This window comes from Hipposideros armiger, unplaced genomic scaffold (assembly GCF_001890085.2).
Source record: "Hipposideros armiger isolate ML-2016 unplaced genomic scaffold, ASM189008v1 scaffold_139, whole genome shotgun sequence".
NCBI classification, from domain to species: domain Eukaryota; kingdom Metazoa; phylum Chordata; class Mammalia; order Chiroptera; family Hipposideridae; genus Hipposideros; species Hipposideros armiger.
The window spans coordinates 371,955-392,430 of NW_017731489.1; the positions used below are offsets into that span (position 1 = coordinate 371,955).

Sequence of the window (20,476 nt, forward strand, 5' to 3'; positions counted from 1 at the left end):
CTAAGACAGCCCTAGTGATGAGAACACCCGGATGAAAGGCATACTTGCCATTTCCAGCCCAGAGAATAAACCATCATCATCACATTGTGGGACAGTCAAAAAACTCCATTTTAATGAAAAATTAGTTTTCAATTTTACGCCACACTTTTCCTCATAGTGGTTAGAGGAAGTGTCTTGGTTTATTTCTGAGCTCTTTAGTACAAATGGAAGAGATTCTTTTCTCCTTTTGCAGAGGAGAAAAGGACTCTGTCCTCTAAGCATGAAGTCAGTTGCTTTTCTGGGGAAGGGATGTGTCTGAGCGGGATTTGGAGCTGACAAGGAGACAGGACAATGGCATGATGACTGCCCGCTGTAACAAAAACCATAATGGCTGCAGCCACATTATTCTCTGCCATTCCAGCTGTGTGATGGTGGTTAGAAAGTAATAATAAAATCACCAACCTCAGAATGCTTTCGCCAAATGTCTATGTTCTTGCGCTGAGCTTTCGAGAAATGGTCCCAAGCTTTTTGTCTGGTAGAAGCGTTGAAAACGGCCACAATCTGCTCAACTTTGGTGAACAAGGAAGTCAAACAAGACAAGTAATTTATGTTGTGATCACTATAGGGAAGCAAAGCAAAGGCACTAGGAGTCTATGGATGATGTCACAGTAGAAATAACATCATCAATATCCATCCAATTTGTGCCTTTTTGTACTTACATTTTAGCAAGGTTGGGATGTCTCCCTTCAAGTCTGTCTCCACAACTTTAGGTTAAAACAAATTCTAAGGATGACCAGGCAAAGTTCATGGGCACCTGCTTCCAAGCATTCTTTAGCTCTTTTACAAATGTGACTTGGTATATCTATATACCTAGATCTATAGATCATAGGGGCACAGGTGTCGGCATACAGAAATAGATATATAGATAAAGCAGTGCCTGGGTTGGGGGCTTAGAAGTGAAGTTGGGGCGGAATGGCTGAATGGGAGGAGCCAGGCACACAGCTGTTTTTCGTTTGGTCTCCATCTCAAGGACTCAAATGTAGCCCTCTGCAGACTTTACCGTGTCCAAGTTCCAAGCTGGGGCAATGAGTAGTAGCAGTGGATATGAATGTCATATCGCCCCTCATTCTCAGGCTCCTTTGACTCCCCTCATTGTGCCCACGACAGCCAGCCCTGCAGCCCTCTGGCAGGGAAGAGAAGTCACCGCCTCCACTTCAAGCCAGAGCCGGCAGCACTGGCATGCAGACCCTATTTCCACACCACAGGGCACCCTCTGTCGTTTATCACGACCACATACCATTCTCATTCCATTTTCACTTCCATATGTCTCCCCTCCCTCTGGTTCCCAAACCCCTTGAAGTTCCAACTCTGTCACTTTGACCTCATTTGGGACTTCTGTGGCTTCCAGAATGGTGCAAATGGAATGATAAATGTGGAAGGGTCCTGAGCAAAGCTCTATAGAGAAAGGGACAGGCTCTTGGTAGTTGGGTGGGGCCAACCAACTGCAGATTCAGTCTTGCTGAAGCAGTTATTGGCTTAGTAAGCACGGGATTAACAAAATTATAGCACTGAATTAACCATACGCTTGAACATGAACTTCTAAATATTTAGTTTGGAAGTCATAGTTAAAATGAGCTTCTCATGGATGCAAGACTCTATCAAACATACATTTTTCTTAAGAGATTTCCAAGGCTCTATTATAAAAAAGGACATCAAAGCTCTTCCACATCTTCCAGGTGTCCAAAGAATGTCAAAGAGTCACAGAATAATCTCCACGGAGGAACACCACCTGGGGCATCACTTTTAAACATTAGGACACAAAATAAACAGGTGTGCGATGGGCGGAGGAAGAAAGCTGACTCCATTTACTTTCCACATTGTAAATGTCCTATGATGCTGATAAGCAGCCATTACATGATCTAGGGGTAGTTCTCACAGGGGCTTTTATGTGTATTGTTTTCCACCTCAAGAGTTTTATTTTAAAATATTATATTAACTTGTTTCCAACAGGCATCTTTTAAATGAAGATCTAACTCTTCAGTTGTACGATGTTATATTCTTAAGATTGACAAATTATGGGAGACAACTGGAGAAGTTTTTGCCATTAACATAGTGTTTAAATATAATTTCAAACTAGTAAAAAAAAAAAAAAAGAGAGAATCCCAACTCTAAAGCTCCTTATTTACCAAATTTTATCATCATGCCACATGATGAATTTATTGCACTCAATGTGAACAGGAGGATCTGCCATCCGTTTAGCTCACACTCTCCGTGAGTGGGAGGGGCTTCCGTCCCCTCACCTCACCTGGAGGAAGTGACACTGCCAGTCTAGTCACCTTGAGCGCTGTCTCTCCCCTGACCACCAACTCGCAGGGCTCGGCCTCACTGCAGCATGGCTGCTGCAGAATGACACAGCCCCACCGTTGTCCAGTCAGCATGCAGGCCCGGTTCACCCAGGTCTTCAAGCTGCCTTCTGCTCGGGCAATGCACAGCAGTCAGACCACAATGCACTGATGGACTCCACTGTCAGGTGAGATTATGCGGCAGGGACAGAGGTGGTAGTGATTGCGGGATGTTAAAGGGTAACAGGCCCCCTGTTACTTTTAATAGTAGAGCTCTCTGAATGGCAACATTTAGAAGAATAAAAACTGTGGTGTCCTGAGACCAGGACTGAGGGGAAGAGACAGTAATGTGAGTATTTGGGTGGTGACAGTCAAAATCCTGCCATGAATCAGGGACAGCTGTTAATAAGTGGGATACACTTCAGAAAAAGTATGTGTTCATATATGTGTGTGGAGTGGAGGGGTTTAGGTAAGAGACCAGTAATGTCCGTGGAGGGGTACAGTAGGAAAAGCACTTAGGAGAAAAGAGCCAACGGCCAAAAACTACGCATGTTCAAGGGTAAAAAATAGATCCCCTGATCTACTCAAGTCAGGTACTACTGCAGAGATTCCCTGCTTGAGGCTAAGTGCCTCAGTTATTTAGAATGTGCTATTACCATATCCTGGGACACAAGTTCAATTCATTCAATCGTTCATTCATTCAGCAAACATCTGAGATCCTACTGGTGACCAGGCACTTGACTGATTGGTAGAAATATAAGGTTAAGACATAGTCCTTGCCCTTGATGAGATCACAGTCTCTAGGGAGAAAGAAAGACAAGCAGATAATTACCCTCTGCAAGAGAGGTATGGAGGACACCAATGGGGACACAGTACCTAACTCAGTAGGTGGATTCAGGGAACACCCCTAAAGAAGGCAACGTTTCTGCAAGGCCTCAACCAGTGCATCAGTGCTCACTCGGCTGAGAAGGCAGGGCTGGCTGGCTAGTTCCAAGGCTGGTGTGGGATTGTGCAAGGACTTCCTGTGAATAGAGCTGGTGGAGGTGGAGCTAATGCCGGGTGAGGAGGAACAAGAAAGGACCATGCATGCTAAGTCAGTTTGTGAACTTTGTAATGTAGACCACGGGGGTCAGATCTAAGCAGGATCTGCTTGGGAGAAATGATGAAGACTTGAATTAAGGCAGAGCCCTGGAGTAGAGGGAGGAGCAAGGAGTCATCTGACAGGGCAGGTTGGTAGGACATGGTGGCTGACTTGCTGTGAGGGAGGAGAGGAGGGAGCCCAGGACAACTCAAGCTTGGGAGGCACATCAGAGACCAAGAGGATCAGTACAGGTGGAGGTCTGAGGAAGAAGGTAAGACAACTGCTCTTAGACATGCTGAATTTGAGATGCCTAGAGGTCATCCAGATGGAGCTGAAATATATACTGGGGGTTCTGGAAGAAGTCAGAATTCAAAGAGATATATCTTAAGTGTTCTGGGCCATTCTTGATTTCATGTAATTATAGTATTCTTTTCAACAGGGGAATTAAAAACAAAACTAAATGTGATTAATTGTACACTTCTTTTCTTATTAATTTTTATACCCCCCTGCACATATTAACAACAACAACAACAAAAAACCCAAACCCAAAACCCAAAAACTGTGTAACTAAGCTTAGGTTTAAAAAATACTCTCACAGTAGTTCTATGGCCTAGTTCGCGTTTGTCTTGCAAATGAAATTTCTTGGGCTCATAAAAGGGCTCAGAAAGAGAGCTTGGATCAGCACAAATTCATCATCATTAGAGAAAAACCACCTCAGAGCCTATGACCTAATGAATGTGATTCAAAGGCATGTACTTTTTAAATCATAAATCAGGATGACCGCTAGAATTGACGTCACAGGTAAAAACCAACACAATTCATTGTCAAAAAGAAGTCCATGAATTCAACTACCATTCAGTGCCTTTCCAGTAGAATTAATTCTACTCATTCTATATACAATAAAGCTACAAGCAGTGATGAGGTCTTTAAAACGCTACTTAAAAGCTCAGGGAAGAGATAAATAGTAGACAAGATGGCATTGGCATCTGTTCAAGAAATGTAGCTTATAGAAGTTGTGATGTAGGTAGAATAAATTTGGCAAGGGGGAGTATTTTGTGGGGGATTAATGACAATGCATCTTTTACTATAATACTTTTTTTATTTATTTAAATGTTCACTGTATTGTTTGATCACTCCTCGTATGAGATCAACCCCCACCAGTGCCTTCACTACCCCTGGCGGTCTCCAGAGTGTGGCTGCAAGGCCCACAGGAGCCTACAGCAGTTAGTATACTTAAACGTAAACATTTTGGAAATATTGTATTATCAACAGAAAGAGCTCTCAGTCAGAACATTTAAATTTACCCTTCATGCCTTGCAAATCTTTCCCCCCTAATTCTATGTTTTAAGTGTTTTGCCTAAATTCTGTTATTTGAAGGTCATGAGAACAATTAAAAGTGACTGACTTTTCACAAGTATGCTTGAGTGTCAGCCTTAGACGTCATAATAAAGTCTCTCATATATATCTAGTAGGTATAAATGAACACAAAAGAAGGATAAACAGAATAACGAGGAAATTGCCCATTGCTCCTTGCAGCTCGAAATCTTTTGTTAAAAGATAAACTGAGGCATATTAAAAATTTGAAGAGTTTATTTGAGCGAAATTTGATTTGAATTGGCCAGTGCCAAACTGGAAGTGGTTAAGAGTAATCCACTGACAGGAGCTGGGGAGAGGCTTTTATAGAGAAAAGGCGGAAGCAAAGCAAGGATATTATGGATTGGCCACATCTCAGAGCCTAGTTGGCTGCTTGTGATTGGTTGTCCTTAGGTTTTGATTGTATAACCTTGAGGCACTGACAGGCTTAGATTTTGGTTTGTTTATGTAGGCCATCACAGCCTTAGAGCCACCTTAGTCTAACAGTCTCCTTGTTTAATAAACTTAACACTACTAGTGATTATTCACTACCCTGTATGTGGGCGAGGAGATATACACACACCCCCACACACATATAACACACACATATATACATATATATTCTTCATAATTTCAAAAAAACCCATAAGACCAAGTGAATTTAACAACTTTTTTTTTTTTTGTACTTGGCCCCACCTGACAAAATGTTCGGGCATCTGCTGAGTCCAGAGCCCACTCTTTACTTGAGAGAGAACTTTATAAATGATCTGTCTTCCATCTTCCCAGGGAAGAAAAGCTCAAAACAGGACATCCATTTACCCAGAAACAGAACAACGTGAACAAGCCTCCTGGGAAGGACGCAACTGCCAATTTCTGGGCTGCACAACGCTCCTGAATTTTGAGCTCCGGACAGAAAAGCACTGAAAGCAGCAGTAGAGAAAGATCAGGTTCCCCCAAAGCACACAGGCACAGCCCGTTCTCTTTTGCGTCCTTCTGACGCGTTCTTTCTCATAGTTCCTGTGCCTCCTGCAACATTTGTTCCAGCTGAGCAGCTGGAAAAGAGCCTCCAATCCATTTAGTGTCCTGAATACCTGGAGAAACTGATTAAGTCCTTACCCGCAGTAGGCCTGCTTAAATAGAGCACCTCGAACTAACCTTCCAAGCTTAATTTTTGTTTCTAATGCTATCTGGGCTCACGAGAGAGCCTTAACTCTACAGCGTTCGGAGAAAATCCTATTTTCCCTGAAGGCATAACATTTTCCCCCCCCCCAAATCCTCTATGAATAGCTCATAAGAGATTTTTCTAAGGCGTGTAACAATAAGAAATAGGAGACCTTCGTATTGTTGTCTTTAAACACTCTAAGCTGGGTGGCGCCCATGAGCCTTGGCCCTGGGTTGAAGAATTGTAACGGACGGAATGTAGTAAGTGATTTGGGCTCTGAGGACACCCAGAGGAGCAAGACAAAGCCAGAGGGAGAAGCAGTTAATGTCAAACACGACAGGGACAGGCAAGGAGAAGCGGCTATGAGAGATTCCCAGAGAGATTTCTGTGCGCTCCCTCTGGCAGGCTCTGGGGCCAGAGCTCGGAGAAGCCTGCCAGTCATTCTGGCGGGAAGCCCAGGAAACGGGATTAACATGGTCAAACCCTAGCATTAAGGACGCATGGACTGGAATTTCAAGTCGAGGACGGAAAAAGAGCATTCTGGGGTTTTGTCTTCAGAGGATGGAAAAGAGCACTGCTGACACTGTGAATTCCTTACAGCCCCGTTTTATACCTGAGGCCAAAACACCAACAGCAGGAGGTCAGGAAATTCTAGTCTGAACTTCCTGACTCGATGAGGCCAGAGATTTTGGGTTCTCTTGGGGAATGGGACGGGGATAGAAAGAAGGGAAAATATGCTGATCAAATTATACCAAAAAAATAGGATGTTTTCAGTAAATTTTAAACAAACAGGAAATGGTGACGTTGTTCAAATACATGGAAAGATGTTAGACAGTGGCTTTTTAACCTTTGCATAAATCAACACATTTCAGGGCACTGGAGATCCCCTTAATAATGCGTATAATTCAAGCGTTTTGGAAAGGAACAAAATGAGAATCCATGAGGAAATGATCACTTTGATGGTTCCTTACAATATATAGCATGTATCAGGCTTTTTAAATCCAACAAATCCTTCTGCCTAGATTAACCCTATTGACTAATTAAGTAACACGCAATTCTAAGCAAAAAGGAATAAAATGAAAAGGAAAATCTACTTTCCCATCCTGACTGTGCGGCCACCCTGTCTGTCTCTGTAAAGGTAACCACTGCTAACATATTCCAGCATATCCGTCCAGAGAAACCGTCACGCAGGGAGAGCACGCTGTGTCTCGTTGTGCGGCCTGTTTTACTTACACAGAAGTGCTAACATTACGTACACTGTGCTGTACCTCGCTTTTTTTCACTTCACATATCATGGAGATCTATTCGCACGTGTATTAAGAAGGCTGCAAATCTCGTGCCATTCTTACATAAATATCGTGGTAAGAAATTCTTAGCCGTAGGGAGGACAGCTAGGAGGGGGGATATCTGCATTTCTAATTTTTGAGAGCTATGGCCGGACTGCACTGCCAGTTCACACCCACCAAGGCAACCAACTGTTGATGACCTTGTCAATAGCTGGTAATCAAACATTTAGTGGTTGCCGCTCCTGATGGATGAGAATAGGCATGAATTACATGATAGCAGATCTCTCCATCAGAGCTAGGTGCATTTGCAGTTCCATTATGAGCCACAGAAACAAGAAACAAGCAGGCTCACCAATCCCCTTTGCTCAGTGGCTGACTCCTTGCGCTGACTCCATCCAGCAGGAAGGGGAGGGGCCTGGTTTCGGGGTATCTCTTCTACTTCGTGACCCTCCCCATGATGGCCGTGCTTTCTCGGAGCCACCACTAAGTGCAATCGTGGCGCTATGAAAATCATATAGCAGCAGCTGGCTGTTTCTCAAATTCCTTAGACTTACTGGGCCAGCCCCTGTGCTTGGCTGCGGTTTTCAGTGTGGTTCCTGGACCTGCACCATCAACACCTCTTGGGAACTTATTAGAATGCAAATGCTCAGCCCCCAGGCCTGCTGAATAGAAATTCTGGGGTGGGTTCCAGCAGACTCTTATTTTTTTTTTTAATTCATCTTTTCCAGTTTTATTGAGATATAACTGACATGTAACTTGGTGTAAGTTTAAGGTGTACAACACGATTTGATATCTGTGTACATTGAAAAATGATCACCATAATATGTCCAGTTAACACTCACCACCTCACATGTACAATTTTTTCTTCTGGTGATGAAAACTTTTCAGATCTACTCTCCTGGCAACTTTCAAATATTCAAGACAGTATTGCCACCTCTAGTCATCACACTGCACATTCCACCCCCGGACTTCTTCATCGTATAACTGGAAGTTTGTGCCTCTGGCTCCCTTCACCCATTTCCCCCACCCCGCCCTCTGCCTCTGGCAATCACCAATCCAGCAGGTTGTGGTTGAACAAGCTCTCCAGGTGATTCCAATGCAGGCTGCAGTTTGAGACCCTCTGATTTAAAACATTTCAATTTCATTTTATGAGCAACAGCGGTTTGATGCCCGGCCTGAGCTGAGCAGCCGCTGAGCTGCCAACAGGTGGCAGGATGGCTCAGTTTAAAAAAAATTTTTTTTCATTTTATTTTCTCATTTAAATTCCCCAGCCACCCTCTGAGGCAGGTGCTCTACCCATTTCACTGACAAAGAAACTGAAATTGACAGAAAGATAGAATTACTTGTCCAAGGTCATGTACTTAGCAAGTAGTGAAGCTGGGAATGGAAATCGCATATGCCCAACTTCGAATCATGTATTTGTACTCATTTGTACATGTATCGATGCTGTGGGCCAAAGTCTTACAAGCACTGTGAAGTGTAACGTGCCAGACGCTATACTAGATGCTGGAGATAAAAAGATCCAAAGCCACTGCTGGTCCTTGCAGCCCTGCAGGGTGGGGGTATGGGGACATGCTACCAGGTACAGGTACCCCACTCCCCATCACTTTTTGAAAGTTTGCTTTAGAACACTTCACTATTTACAAAAGATCTGTATCACTATCTGTTTTCACAAACCAAAAAAAAAATCCAAAGGGGATTTTTGCTTTTATGACAAAAGGCAAAAAGGGAAAATTTTATTCTGCGTCTATTTTGCAGCAGCTGGCAGAGAGGCAGCCGCACAGCCAGTATCGAGGGTGACCCCGCCAAGCCAAGCCCCTCCCCCGGGAACACACTCAGCATCCAGCTGCCAGGGCTCTGCGCTGTGTCTGTCAGCATCTGTGCTTTATCTCCATTGATTTTGTGCAACCCGTTAGCAAAAAGTGTCTTAAGGTATCAGAAAAGCCTAAGAAAGCTCATAAGGGCGTCACACTTAGCGTAAAACTGGATGGAATTCTGTGTATTTGGTATGATTCGGTAGGTTGTTTTCTGGGTCTGGGAACCCTCAGACATGTTTCCATATAAATTAATGGTAACTGCATCTTCACTTTATACCCTTTTCGGCTTATGAAAGATTTTCATAGCAACACTACTTTCGGATAGTGCGGGAAACCGGTACATGATTGAATCACAGTGGAAGAAGTATTATAAGGGAGCTCGTGGAAACTGCCAAAGCAGGCAGGAAGGACCCACACCTTAAGGTGAGTAGAATTTTCTGCCACCAAGAGGCCTAACATTTGGTGCTATGATGGGGCAGCGAAGCGAGCTGCACTGACCCCTCCCTGAGAGCGGACGGAGGAATCTGAAAGACGGTGGGAAAAGAATCGAAGTGTCTGGAACAAGGGCCCCCACATGTGCGCCTACCAGACTGGACTCAACTCTGGGCGTGTGCTCTCCACACACACTTTCATCGAAAATTCAGTCTGCCCTGCTTTTCTTGATCACTGATGTTGAGTCATGAGCCCCAGCAGGGCAAACGTAAGGAGGTGGGGGCACGGAAAGGCTTTCAGGGGGCGCACCCTCATTGGAGGGCTGCGTGTGAGAGAGGAGGGAGGGTCAGGAAGCCGTGGTCACCGCTCCACCGCTAAGGCGCTGTGTGGCCAAAGGAGCCTCCAGCCGTCCAGACCCCACAGCACAGTGGGTGAGCTTGACCATCCTGAAAACGCTTTCTGGCGCTGTGACCCCACAGAACAGGGTCTGCAAGCTTCGTCTGCGAAGGTGCAGGTGGTAAACGTTTGGCTTTGAGGGTCGCACAACCACCCTGCTAGAAAAGGTGCCTCCACACCCAAGCACACGTCACCTTCAGCAGAAACCCTCTCACCTTGTGGCTACTGTCCCATCATTCTCCCTGGGCACAGCTCTCTCTCTCGTTGGAGCGTGACCACTAAACTACTCATTTTCAGGTGCACGAAGAGTCAAGAGCACGTCACCTCCGCCTTAAAGTAACTTTACTGACACCTCACTTGTCATCAGATCTAGTTTGCAAGTGTCCTGGCTTTAAAACCCTTTTTGTACATTTTTTTCTTTTGTTTTGTATGTGGATTCTTTCCAAAGTAGTTCAGAGACGGTTTCTTCACAGCCCCCCTTCCCCCAGCAAACACCACCAGGGTGCATACGTACACACGTACACGTATGTACACACACACACACACACACACACACACACACATGCCTCCCCCTTACACTTGGCAATGGCTTCTTCTTCAGTTCCTACAGCTGGGCTCATGTCAAGGTATCCGGGTTTCCATCTTTAACTCCCCAAGTTGTATCTTCCCTGAATTGCTTCCCTCAACATGCACTACGGTAGTTCTTGAAATCTGGCATCCTACAATTCTCTATTGTTCCAGAGTCTAAAACTTAATTTTTTAGGTTTTTTTAAAAATTTATTTCTCTCATATTTGCTATCATTCAATTTTTTTTAATGTTACTATCACAGTGGTACTACTTGGCTCAGTCTGTATATTTTCAGTGAGACTGAAAGGAGAGATACCGAAAGCGCTCAACTCAGCTCTGGCGGGCTCCCACCCGCTCTACTATCACTTTGGTGCCCTGTGAACAGGAAATTCTGTGTTCAGCCTTGACTTGGAAATTCTTATAAATAATATTTTCTCTGGACGTTTATTCCCTGAGAGCAAAGAAGTATTTTTAATGAAAATTATGTTTCCAGCACTTAAAGCATCGACAAATATACCAATCGGTGTGATTTTGAGGCGGCACAGAAAACCTGTCAAGTTGCTAAAGCAGCTAGGGGAATTTTTTCCCAGGGATGAAGGAGGGTAATGGTGGCCACAGACATGGGAGAACACTTTAACACCTCATAAAATTACTTTTTCCACAGTAGGGACACAGGAGTCAAATTTCCCTGGGTGGAAATAAAATGTTTAGCTGGGATGTTCATAAGAAGTAAGTGATTTCAGAAAGAGCTTCTCAGGCAGAAGAAATGTGGACGAGGACCCCCATCTGCTGGAAGCGTGGGGTCATGGTGCACCTGGAGATCAGAGACCCCTCACTGTAGCTCTTAGCGGACTGCCTGACACTTAAAAGGAACCCAATAAATATTTGTGGATGGATTTCCTCATTCATTCAGACACCCGAGGCTTTTACGATTTTAGTCAAGAGACCAGATGAGGACGTGAGAGAGGGACCAGTGAGTGCAAGGCGCAGGCTCTCTGACAGGAACTCGGGCCAGTTTGCGGCACCAGCAGGGTGAGGGGGCCACACACCCCGTCGGGGTGGGGGGGGAAATGTGGCTTCAAATTCACAGTGCTGCCCAGCAGAAATAACCGCCCCAGCAAGACAGAAGCAGCGCCTGGCGTGGAGAAGGATCTGACCCTCTGTTCTGTGATCAGCCCAGGAGCGGGTCCCAGCTGATATCTGCGTTTAGATTTTCTGAGATATTGAAGGACCAAAGTCAGAGATATGATAAGGGCTGTAGAATGTTCAGAGTGAGCAGGAACATGAGAGGACTGTCTGGTCAAACGCTTTCACGACAGAGATGAGAAAACTGCGACCTAAGACACTTAAGGGACTTTTCTAAAGTCACCAGGCTCATTAATGATGGAGCCGGGGTTAGAACCGGGATCTCCTTGTGCCTGATCAAAAGTCTCTCCATTATTTGCTGTTTCAAGATCTAAGGTGAGGTTGATGCAAATGCCTACCATCAATGTAAAAAGCAAATTTGCATGATAGTTCTAACCTTCCCAATCTCCAGGTTAAAATACTATTAAATAACAGCACTGTCATAACACTACTGCAAAACACTACTGCAAAATCCTCAACAAATGTATATTCTCCATATTCTACTTTAAGGGGGGGATGGTATATTAGGGCACAGCCAGTGGAGAGCAAGGTTTACTCAAAAAACCAACGGTTAGAATATGTTTTGCAGTTATTAGCCCCCAGCTCAACTTTCAACGCCACCGTCATTTCCACCTATGATACCTGATCAGCAACCAGTCTTTGTACTGAGGTGCTTTCCAAGAGTCAGGCCAGACCTGGGAGTGGGGCCCGGTGCTCAGAAATGAGACCGGTAAGTTGCCTCTGTGTCTATTTAGCCCGAAATCTTGCTAGAGGGAAAAGCAAACAAACAATAAACAAAAACCCAATGCTTAGAAAGTAACTAAATGCTCAAGGAGATAGTATTAACAGGAGCTGCAGATGGCAGGACAGAGGGAGATGGTTATGAGCTATAACAGACGGCCAAGGTCTCAAGGGGAACAGTGAGACAGAAGCCAGGCTGGGGGTCGTGCTAGAGGCAAGTGCTCCATTTTCTAACCAGAGAGCAGCATTTGTACTCAGTGTGGTGCCAGCATACTTACATAACTCCACCTGTAAACTCTACATTTACAGTAAGACTATCCTCCTCTGCTTATTTTCATTCCTCATAATAACAAGCACCTGGCGGTAGAAAGCAAATGGTACGAGAAGCCGCGAGTCTTGAGTTCTCATCTCCCCACGAACTGCTAAATGACCAAGACGATCCCGTCTGGTGCCTGAGCCTCGGTTTCCTCCTCGGGAAAATGAGGGGGTTGGAGCCCGTGCGTCCCTCAAGCCCCCTCCAGCTCTGACATTCTACCGTTTCTACTTCTCCATCCTGCTCATTGCATTTAAGGCACGGATTCTTAAATGAATATTAATAAGCTCGGCTCCACTGCCGCCTGCTCTCCCATTTGCCTTTTCCCCACTTCGTTCCTTGCTCTCTCACCAGGAAGCATGTTGGGAAAGTGCCGAAATGGGAATATCACGGGGTGTTTAAATTTTCATTAGATACGTGGATGTTGTGACAAGGCATGCCCAATTGATCGTCTTGGCACGCATATTAATAATTGAATGCCGCGGTACACGCTTCCTGAACTTGAGCAACAATTCCTCTCTGAGCTCTGAAACGACAGGCTTTGCTCGGAACGGAAAACTTGAAGGTGGGCGGGCCGAGGGGGAGTGCCTATGGCGTATACATCTTTTTAAAAGCGAAGCATCAAACCCCAAAAGTCTTTCAGTTGGGAAACCTGGGGAAGTTTCTGCCAAATGGACAGTTTAAGAAATAACATAAACATGAGACAAGGATGATATGAGGATAGGATGACACATGAATGAGATGACTGATTTGTGCCGGAATTTTTTTCTCTTTCTTACGTATCTAAGAATGAGATGTACTCAGCTGGCCCAGAAAGGAGGAAACAGCCCCACATGCCACAGCAGGATAGAAGATGTCCTCATCTAATGCCTGCGATAAGTGTGCATCCATGTTTAAAAGCAAAAAAACAACAACTCCTAGACAGAAGTGAACGGAGGTGGTACTCCCCAAACTCTCGTGTGTTAATTCAAGGCTAAGATTTAAGTTGCCTATTTGATTATGTTTAATAGCTGATCCTGGGATGAAGGTCAGAGATACGAAAAAGGCTAGAACTTAAATATATGTTGGCAGAACCCACCACCACCAAAGCTGGACTGTCACTGCTGAACTTGAATGTAGATCTTGAAATAAGTCACAACTTTTTCTTTAGGTTATCATTAATGGCTCTTAATTTTCCCTTCTGAGCAAATGCTATTTGCTCAAATATGAAAGGCAGGACACATATAACAAGCAAGGCAGGAAGATAGGTACATCAAATCTGACTTAATGGGCTAACGCTTAATGACATGCCCTTCGCCTGTTCAACCAATTGGCTATTTCCAGCAAAATCCATAGAGGGACCCACTCTTTCACCAAGCTTCAAACTTCGTAATGTACCTGTACGTTCCTGGAAGTTCTTAAATGAGCCCTCCCTTCGGGACCCCAAGCCAGCCACACTTGCAGTAATAAGCTAGTTCATCAATATGTCTGCTTCCACACTGCCTCAGAACAATTTCCCCTCCGCTTGGCTTTCTGATGGAGGGGCTGCCTATAGGGGGAGGGGTGTTGATACTGTGGGGGTCTTTTATGTGGGAGGGAGCCCTCAGGGCTCCTGCTGAATAACCACATTTCCAGCCACTTCGGGGAAAGAAAGCTGAGCTGCCATTCCCGAAATTTTAGTGCTGAACTATCCTCATCTCATTCCAAACGCGGCAGCCAAACTGTGATTCCCATGGTGCCTGCCAGGAACGTAATGCAGATAAATGGGGGTATGACTGGCGCTGCTTTGGGAAAAAACAGCGAGCATGTCAATCACCGTGGACTTTACCAGTTACTGTTTTTGAGGCAACTCTATGCACCAGCACCAAAGTCACCCTACCACACTGAACCGAGCTGGAGAAAGCAAAACAGGTGGTTGAGCGAAAATAACTCCACCAGATGTGATATGAGATACATTTAAAATTCAAAAGGCGGCGAAATGAGCACCTCCCTGCCAGTCTGGCCAGGTTACTGCTAGTATTTCCATGATGAATGTTAGGATGCGCTCGCCCTTTGCTTCTGGGGAGCAGTCAGCTTTGTGAAAGCCCACAGAAGAGAATGGGACATTCTGAGGTTGTGCAGCGAGATATGCAGTCTTCCTGGTCTGCCTCACAGCCGTCATTCCAGCTGAGGCTCTTGTTTAAGGTATCCCCCTTCTTCAGGTCTCCTTGAAGGGTCTTGGCTGTCAGGGACTCATGGGAAGGCCCCGCAGGCTCTCCATGGTGGGGTGTGAACCCCTCAAGCTCTCCATGGTCGGGTGTGAACCCCTCAAGCTCTCCATGGTGGGGTGTGAACCCCTCAAGCTCTCCATGGTGGGGTGTGAACCCCTCAGACTCTCCATGGCTGGGGTGTGAACCCCTCAGCCAGCACTGAAGGCTCTCAAGATCAGCGGCAATTCTCGCCATCTCTGTTGGTATCTGCTGACTGCTGAAATACTTCCCAGAACCAAATTACAGGGCTAAGCGGGGTCCCCCAGATAGTGATAAGAACATGGGAAACGTGAAGGTTGTGGGACAGTTACAATGGGGGCTATGTCAAAATGAATTTTTCTGTTGACTTCCATCTCAGTCCTCCTCAGATCCTTTAGTGTGCTACCCAGTATCTGGTAAAGTATAGCAATTTCCAACAAAAGTGTAGCTAGTGAGTGCTTTTTATGATTTGCTTGATTACACATGCAAGTGGAAACCTCATTATCCGCCGACTGTTCTAACACCAAAGCCAAACTGTTCTATGAGGTCCCTGGAAACTTCTAACCTCACTGTTTCGGGCTTCCTGCCTGCCTTCGCTCCAATTTACTCCTCATCCACTCACTCATCACCAAACATTTGCTCCAGACACTTGACACGTATGGATGACTAAAAGAGACATGTCACTTCCTTTGCGATGCTTCATATAATAATCAAAAGCAGATTACAGATCACTAAATCATCACACATTTTGATAAGTGTTCTAAAGGCCCTAATAAGATGCAGTGATGGTGAACCTGGTGGATCAGAAAGGCCTCCCTGCAGGAGTTGTCACCTTTCCGCCAAGACCCAAAAGAGAAGAAGGACTGGAGCATGTGACGAGTGGGGGGAACTGCACATCAGACAGAGGGAACAGATGTGCAAAGGCTTGGAGGTGGGAGGTAGCTTTGAAGGGCTCAGCTGGGAAGAGTGAATGTGGATGACGCACAGTGACTCAGGAAACAGACGACACGGAGAGCTTTGCAGGTTAGGGAGAGTGGATAGTATTCAGTGCAATGGGAAGCTACTCAGGGGATTTAAGTGGGGAAGACAGGACCTGAATTACATATCAGATGACGTCTGAAAAAGTAGACTAAACCGGAGCAAAAGTGGAAAAGGAAGAACTATGTGTAGCAGGACCTGCGACATGCCTCCCGGTAGCCATTCCCCCTACTTCCTTCCTTGCTGGCAGAACTCCAGTTGTATTCTGGAGAGCAATGGACCCAGTCAAAAGAGCACGTTTCCCATTTCCCTCGTAGCGAGGCAAGGCCATGTGTAATATTATAATTCTGCACAATGAGGCATAAATGAGAGTCTGCTGGGGCTTTTTGGGCAAGTTTTGTTTTCTTGCTCTAAAGGTACAACCCCTTCCTCTTTCTTTTCGTCTCTTCTTTTTCTTATGTAATTCAGCCTATTTAAAAACCAACAACAACAACAACAAAAACCCACGTGATGGCAGGAGCGACAGCAGTCATCTTAGACAGCCATCCCGGAAAAGCTGACAGCATCATAGAAACCTCAGGCCTCACAGCCCTCCTGCAACACTGAACCAGTGCCAACAAACACCTAAATCTGGGTTTTACTGGGTGTGAAAAGAGAAAAACTCCATTTCTTTAAGACAGAGCTTGGTAGGGTCTCCTGTCACTCGCGGGAGGACACAGTATCTACCAGACACGCCAGGCTGTGATGGTGCTCAGGCAGCCTGCACTTGAATGGTGGCAGTTAAAATGCAGGAAAGTGCTTCTGTGTGAAGGTGGCAACAACAGAGCTTTCTAAAGGCCTAGATGTGGGGTTGGTGGTGGGTGTGAAAATTACAGCTTCTTGGTTTGGGGATCTATTAAAATGGGAAGAAAAACCCAAAGGGGAACAGGTTTGAAGAGGAAAAGCAAGAAGTGAATGTTTGAGGTTTTATAGTTGAGGTCCCTGAGACGTATCAATGGCAAGTGTCCCCACTCCTGTGGTTTCCATGAAACGGGATTTGCCTCCAGAATTCCGGGCCGTGCTCCAGCCCCGGGGGACCGAGGCAGCCTGCCTGCACATAGCGCCCATCCTGCTGTTCCTCCATGTGCTGTGTGGTACCCACAGGGGACGAGGCCCGTGGACTTCCATACTGCCAATGGCAGATGCTCAACCCCATTAGGAAGCCCGTTACCCTTCACTGCGCAGATTTCAGCCTCAGTTTCCAGTCTGGCTTTTGTCAGCAATGCAACTCTGAGCTTTGGCTCCCCACATATAGACTTCTTTGCCTGGCTCTCCGGGCTTTCAAACCGAGGCCAGCTCATGCCTGTACACATCAGGCAGGCATAGCACATTCTTCCAGCCACGTGATGGGGGCCTTGTTTTAATAGGAGCTTCTTTCAATAGATACTGCCAAAGAAAACCAACTTCCTCCCCTTTTCTAACATGGGGCTGCCTGGGTCTTCATGGTCAAAGTCAAGGATTGAGTCTCCCCTGCCAGGTGGGATGCTAAACTGTGTAGAAGTGAGACTTCATTTAGAATTGATGTCGATGATTATTCTATAGTTTGGGTATTTGGCTTCTTGCCATAACTTTGCAGAAACCTGTATGTATTATTAAAATTGGGTGGCTTTTCCCTCACTCCCTTCTCTCTATTAGTAACCCACCCTTACTTCCTTCCATCTACTAATCCATTCTTTGCTTCCCTCCTTTAAAAGGTGGTACCAATATTCGTGGGCTTTGTTTATCCTATCCCTAGCAACCCTGACTTCAGAAGTGCTGGACACACAGTGGATAAAGGGCCATTCCTCACGGCTGGGGATTCTGGGTAAGGTGGTCTGATGGTGGTCTGCGAGACACAGAGCAGCTCTATTTCTCCTAGTCCTTTTCTGTAAAGACAGGTTCCCAGGTTGGTCTCATACTGGATATTTGGTCACTTATCTGAGTTTATGTTTGGGAGTGTCTTAGATAATATTTTACACTGCTGCAAAAATGGTCTCTTGACAACAAATTCATATGAAACACTTTTACACGTAAGACCCTGGTTTTTCAGGCCCCTCTGTCTCCCTATTCTCACAGATACATGATCCCTTGGGTTTACACTGATGAAAGAGTGACAGGTCTTCAGCACATTTTGTCATTGACAATTATACTTATTCTCACAATGAATACATAACTCGCATATGTCACCGTCCCGTGTGGCACCCGGCACCTGGCATGGAGTGGAGCATGGCATTGTTACAGTGTTATTCGATGGCTTTTACCAAGCAAGGGGACATCAGCAGCTGTGATGCATTATGACGCTGTGACATTAACTACAGACACAGATAGAATGCCCATTGAAAAAATATATGCCCTTTTTTTGAATAGAGCCTTGGGTAATTACCCTGACTATTGTTCTATGAGAAAGCCCCATTGAAACCCCCTCATCAATTTAGGATCTGGACATGAAAAATCACTAGCACTGAGTAGTCAAGGCGATTTGCTTTCCAAAGGAAGAAAGGCCAACAAATAATCCTGCAGAAAAATCTCTCCTCTTGAGTTGCTCGTGTTGACAGCCGGCGCTCACCTCAATGAAAGGATCCCGGGGAGGAGGTTTCCTGACGGTACCTGGTTCCTAAACAGAGCCCAGGGACAAAGTGTTCAGGGTCTCCTCCTACTGTCCACACAAGGGGGACATGTGGGTGCGTGTGGCAGCCCGCAGGTGTGCTGTGAGCTGTGGGGGGGTGCAGCAGGCACCGGTCCATCTGGCTGCCTTGACCTGGTGGCCCGGCTGGGTGTTCTGATGAAAAGCTACAGAAACGTTGCTCACCTGGAGAAGTAAGCTCTCAGGGAAGGGTCCGTGTTCCTCCAAGTCGCCACCCAACATGAAATAGGTTATGAGGTGCCATTCAATATGGAGGAAAGCGGGAAATTATTGAACTACTTACCCCCACATGAAAAAAGACAAATAAAATAAAAGGAATACAAAAAAGGAAAGGCAAGATCACAACAAGACTGATGGCCCCCAACGTCTTACTTACATTGAGTGAGGATTCCGGTTAAGGCGCTTTTGAAATTCTCCTTGGCCTCCTCCATCTCTTGCTCATGGGTGGCTTTTTCATTCATCAGCCGGCGGACGTGGCTGTTGGCCGACTGCACCATGGAGTAGAACTGGTTTGCGGAACGGCGATTCACTTCGCCTCGTTCGATCCAGGAAAGAAGCACTGTGATAGCCTCTGAAAACTTGCTATCATCTGGAAACGGAAAACCGCCAAGCACAAATCACACCAAGGCAAGGAAATACACTTGACATTGGTTCCTCTGAAAAGACAGAGCGTGGCCCATCTGAATGGATACATTTTCAGAATCTGACGAATTGGCTTTCCTGACATCCATCGCTCTATCATCACTTAACTTCTCTTTTCTCATTGAACCCCCTGGCATCACAGACATCCAAGAAATGCAGGGTGATTCGCCCTCCCATCTACCAACTTGATGAGCTCAATTGTGGATCTATTCTGGGCATTCTTTGTAATTCGGTACCATCTCATTCTTCCTCCAAACCCTGATTTCTCTTTCTTGAGTCTGGCTTGAAAAGCTGCTAGTAACTTATGTGGTCTCCACTTCATTTCTTTATTCTTTCACCAGAAATATTACACAGCGATATGATACAGGAATATTATACAGGTGATGCCAGTTTTCTGACTTATAGAATCAGCTGAGTTAGTGTCAAAATATGGATGACAGATTAAATTACTTTAAAACTGGTTGCAATGTAAGATATTGTTCCCGAGGTGGTAGTAGGAATAAGTCCTTTCTTGTTTGACTGCAGTTCAAAACGAATTTCATTTTAGGTTTAATATAACGTATTTGATTAGGCTGAAAAATAGAGTATTTCCATGTTTCCAACAAAAGAGGGCCTGGGTGGTCAGTGTTTGCTTTGGAAGGCCATTGGAAACCCAGCTGAGCCTGGTTTAAGGGGTGTGTGATGGGGAGGGAGACAGGACAGGTGGGGTATGGGCTTCCACTGGAAAATAAGTGATAAAATTTATTTCCGAGAAAACAAATGGGCTTGCTTGTTGGGAATGGTTACTGGTGCAGACCTGTGCTGTGGGGAGTGGAGGTGGAGAACAGGCAAGTTTGAACTGGAAGTTACGTGCCAGTTATTACAATATTAATTGATTCTACTGCTGAAGGCTCACTGCATATTTTCCAGGCAAACTTGAAGGGAGGAGTCTGGTATTTTCCTACCCCTGGAAAATGTGATTTAAGAAAAATATCCTACAGTTTTCAAGTAAACTGGGTAGAGACTGAATTCTAAAAATAAGGCACAAAATTAAAATAGAAGATTCATTTATTTGACAAATACTGACTACCTGCTGTGTCAGAGGTATCTTTATGCAGTGTGTGTGTGTGTGTGTATGTAATATATAGTATTATATAGTGTTTATGTTATTATATTATATATAGTTTTTATATATAAACACTTGTACATACCCATATACATACACACACATATACATACAAGGTCAGACAATTGAGTTCGTGAACTCGTCCTAGAAAAAGTGCTACATACGTCATTGCTGAATATCACTATGGTCACGTTTGAAGTACTCCTCTTGGGAAGCTATACACTGATGCCAGCACCTAGTCCACCCTTCAAAGCAATTTTGGAACCCTTTTTCTGGAATGGCCATCA

The 20,476-nt window shown here is 45.2% G+C and overlaps 1 protein-coding gene across 8 annotated transcripts in view; it reads right to left on the reverse strand.

The window, feature by feature from the left end:
- ENOX1 (ecto-NOX disulfide-thiol exchanger 1) overlaps nt 1-20,476 on the reverse strand; it is a 524,830-nt gene that overhangs the window by 102,876 nt on the left and 401,478 nt on the right. For all 8 annotated transcript variants that reach the window (XM_019650344.1, XM_019650343.1, XM_019650337.1 and 5 more), the window contains 2 exons: nt 18,819-19,031; nt 442-548 (listed from right to left, as the gene is read on the reverse strand). In XM_019650344.1, coding sequence (XP_019505889.1) covers nt 442-548; nt 18,819-19,031 — 320 coding nt within the window. The remainder of the gene's footprint in view (nt 1-441; nt 549-18,818; nt 19,032-20,476) is intronic.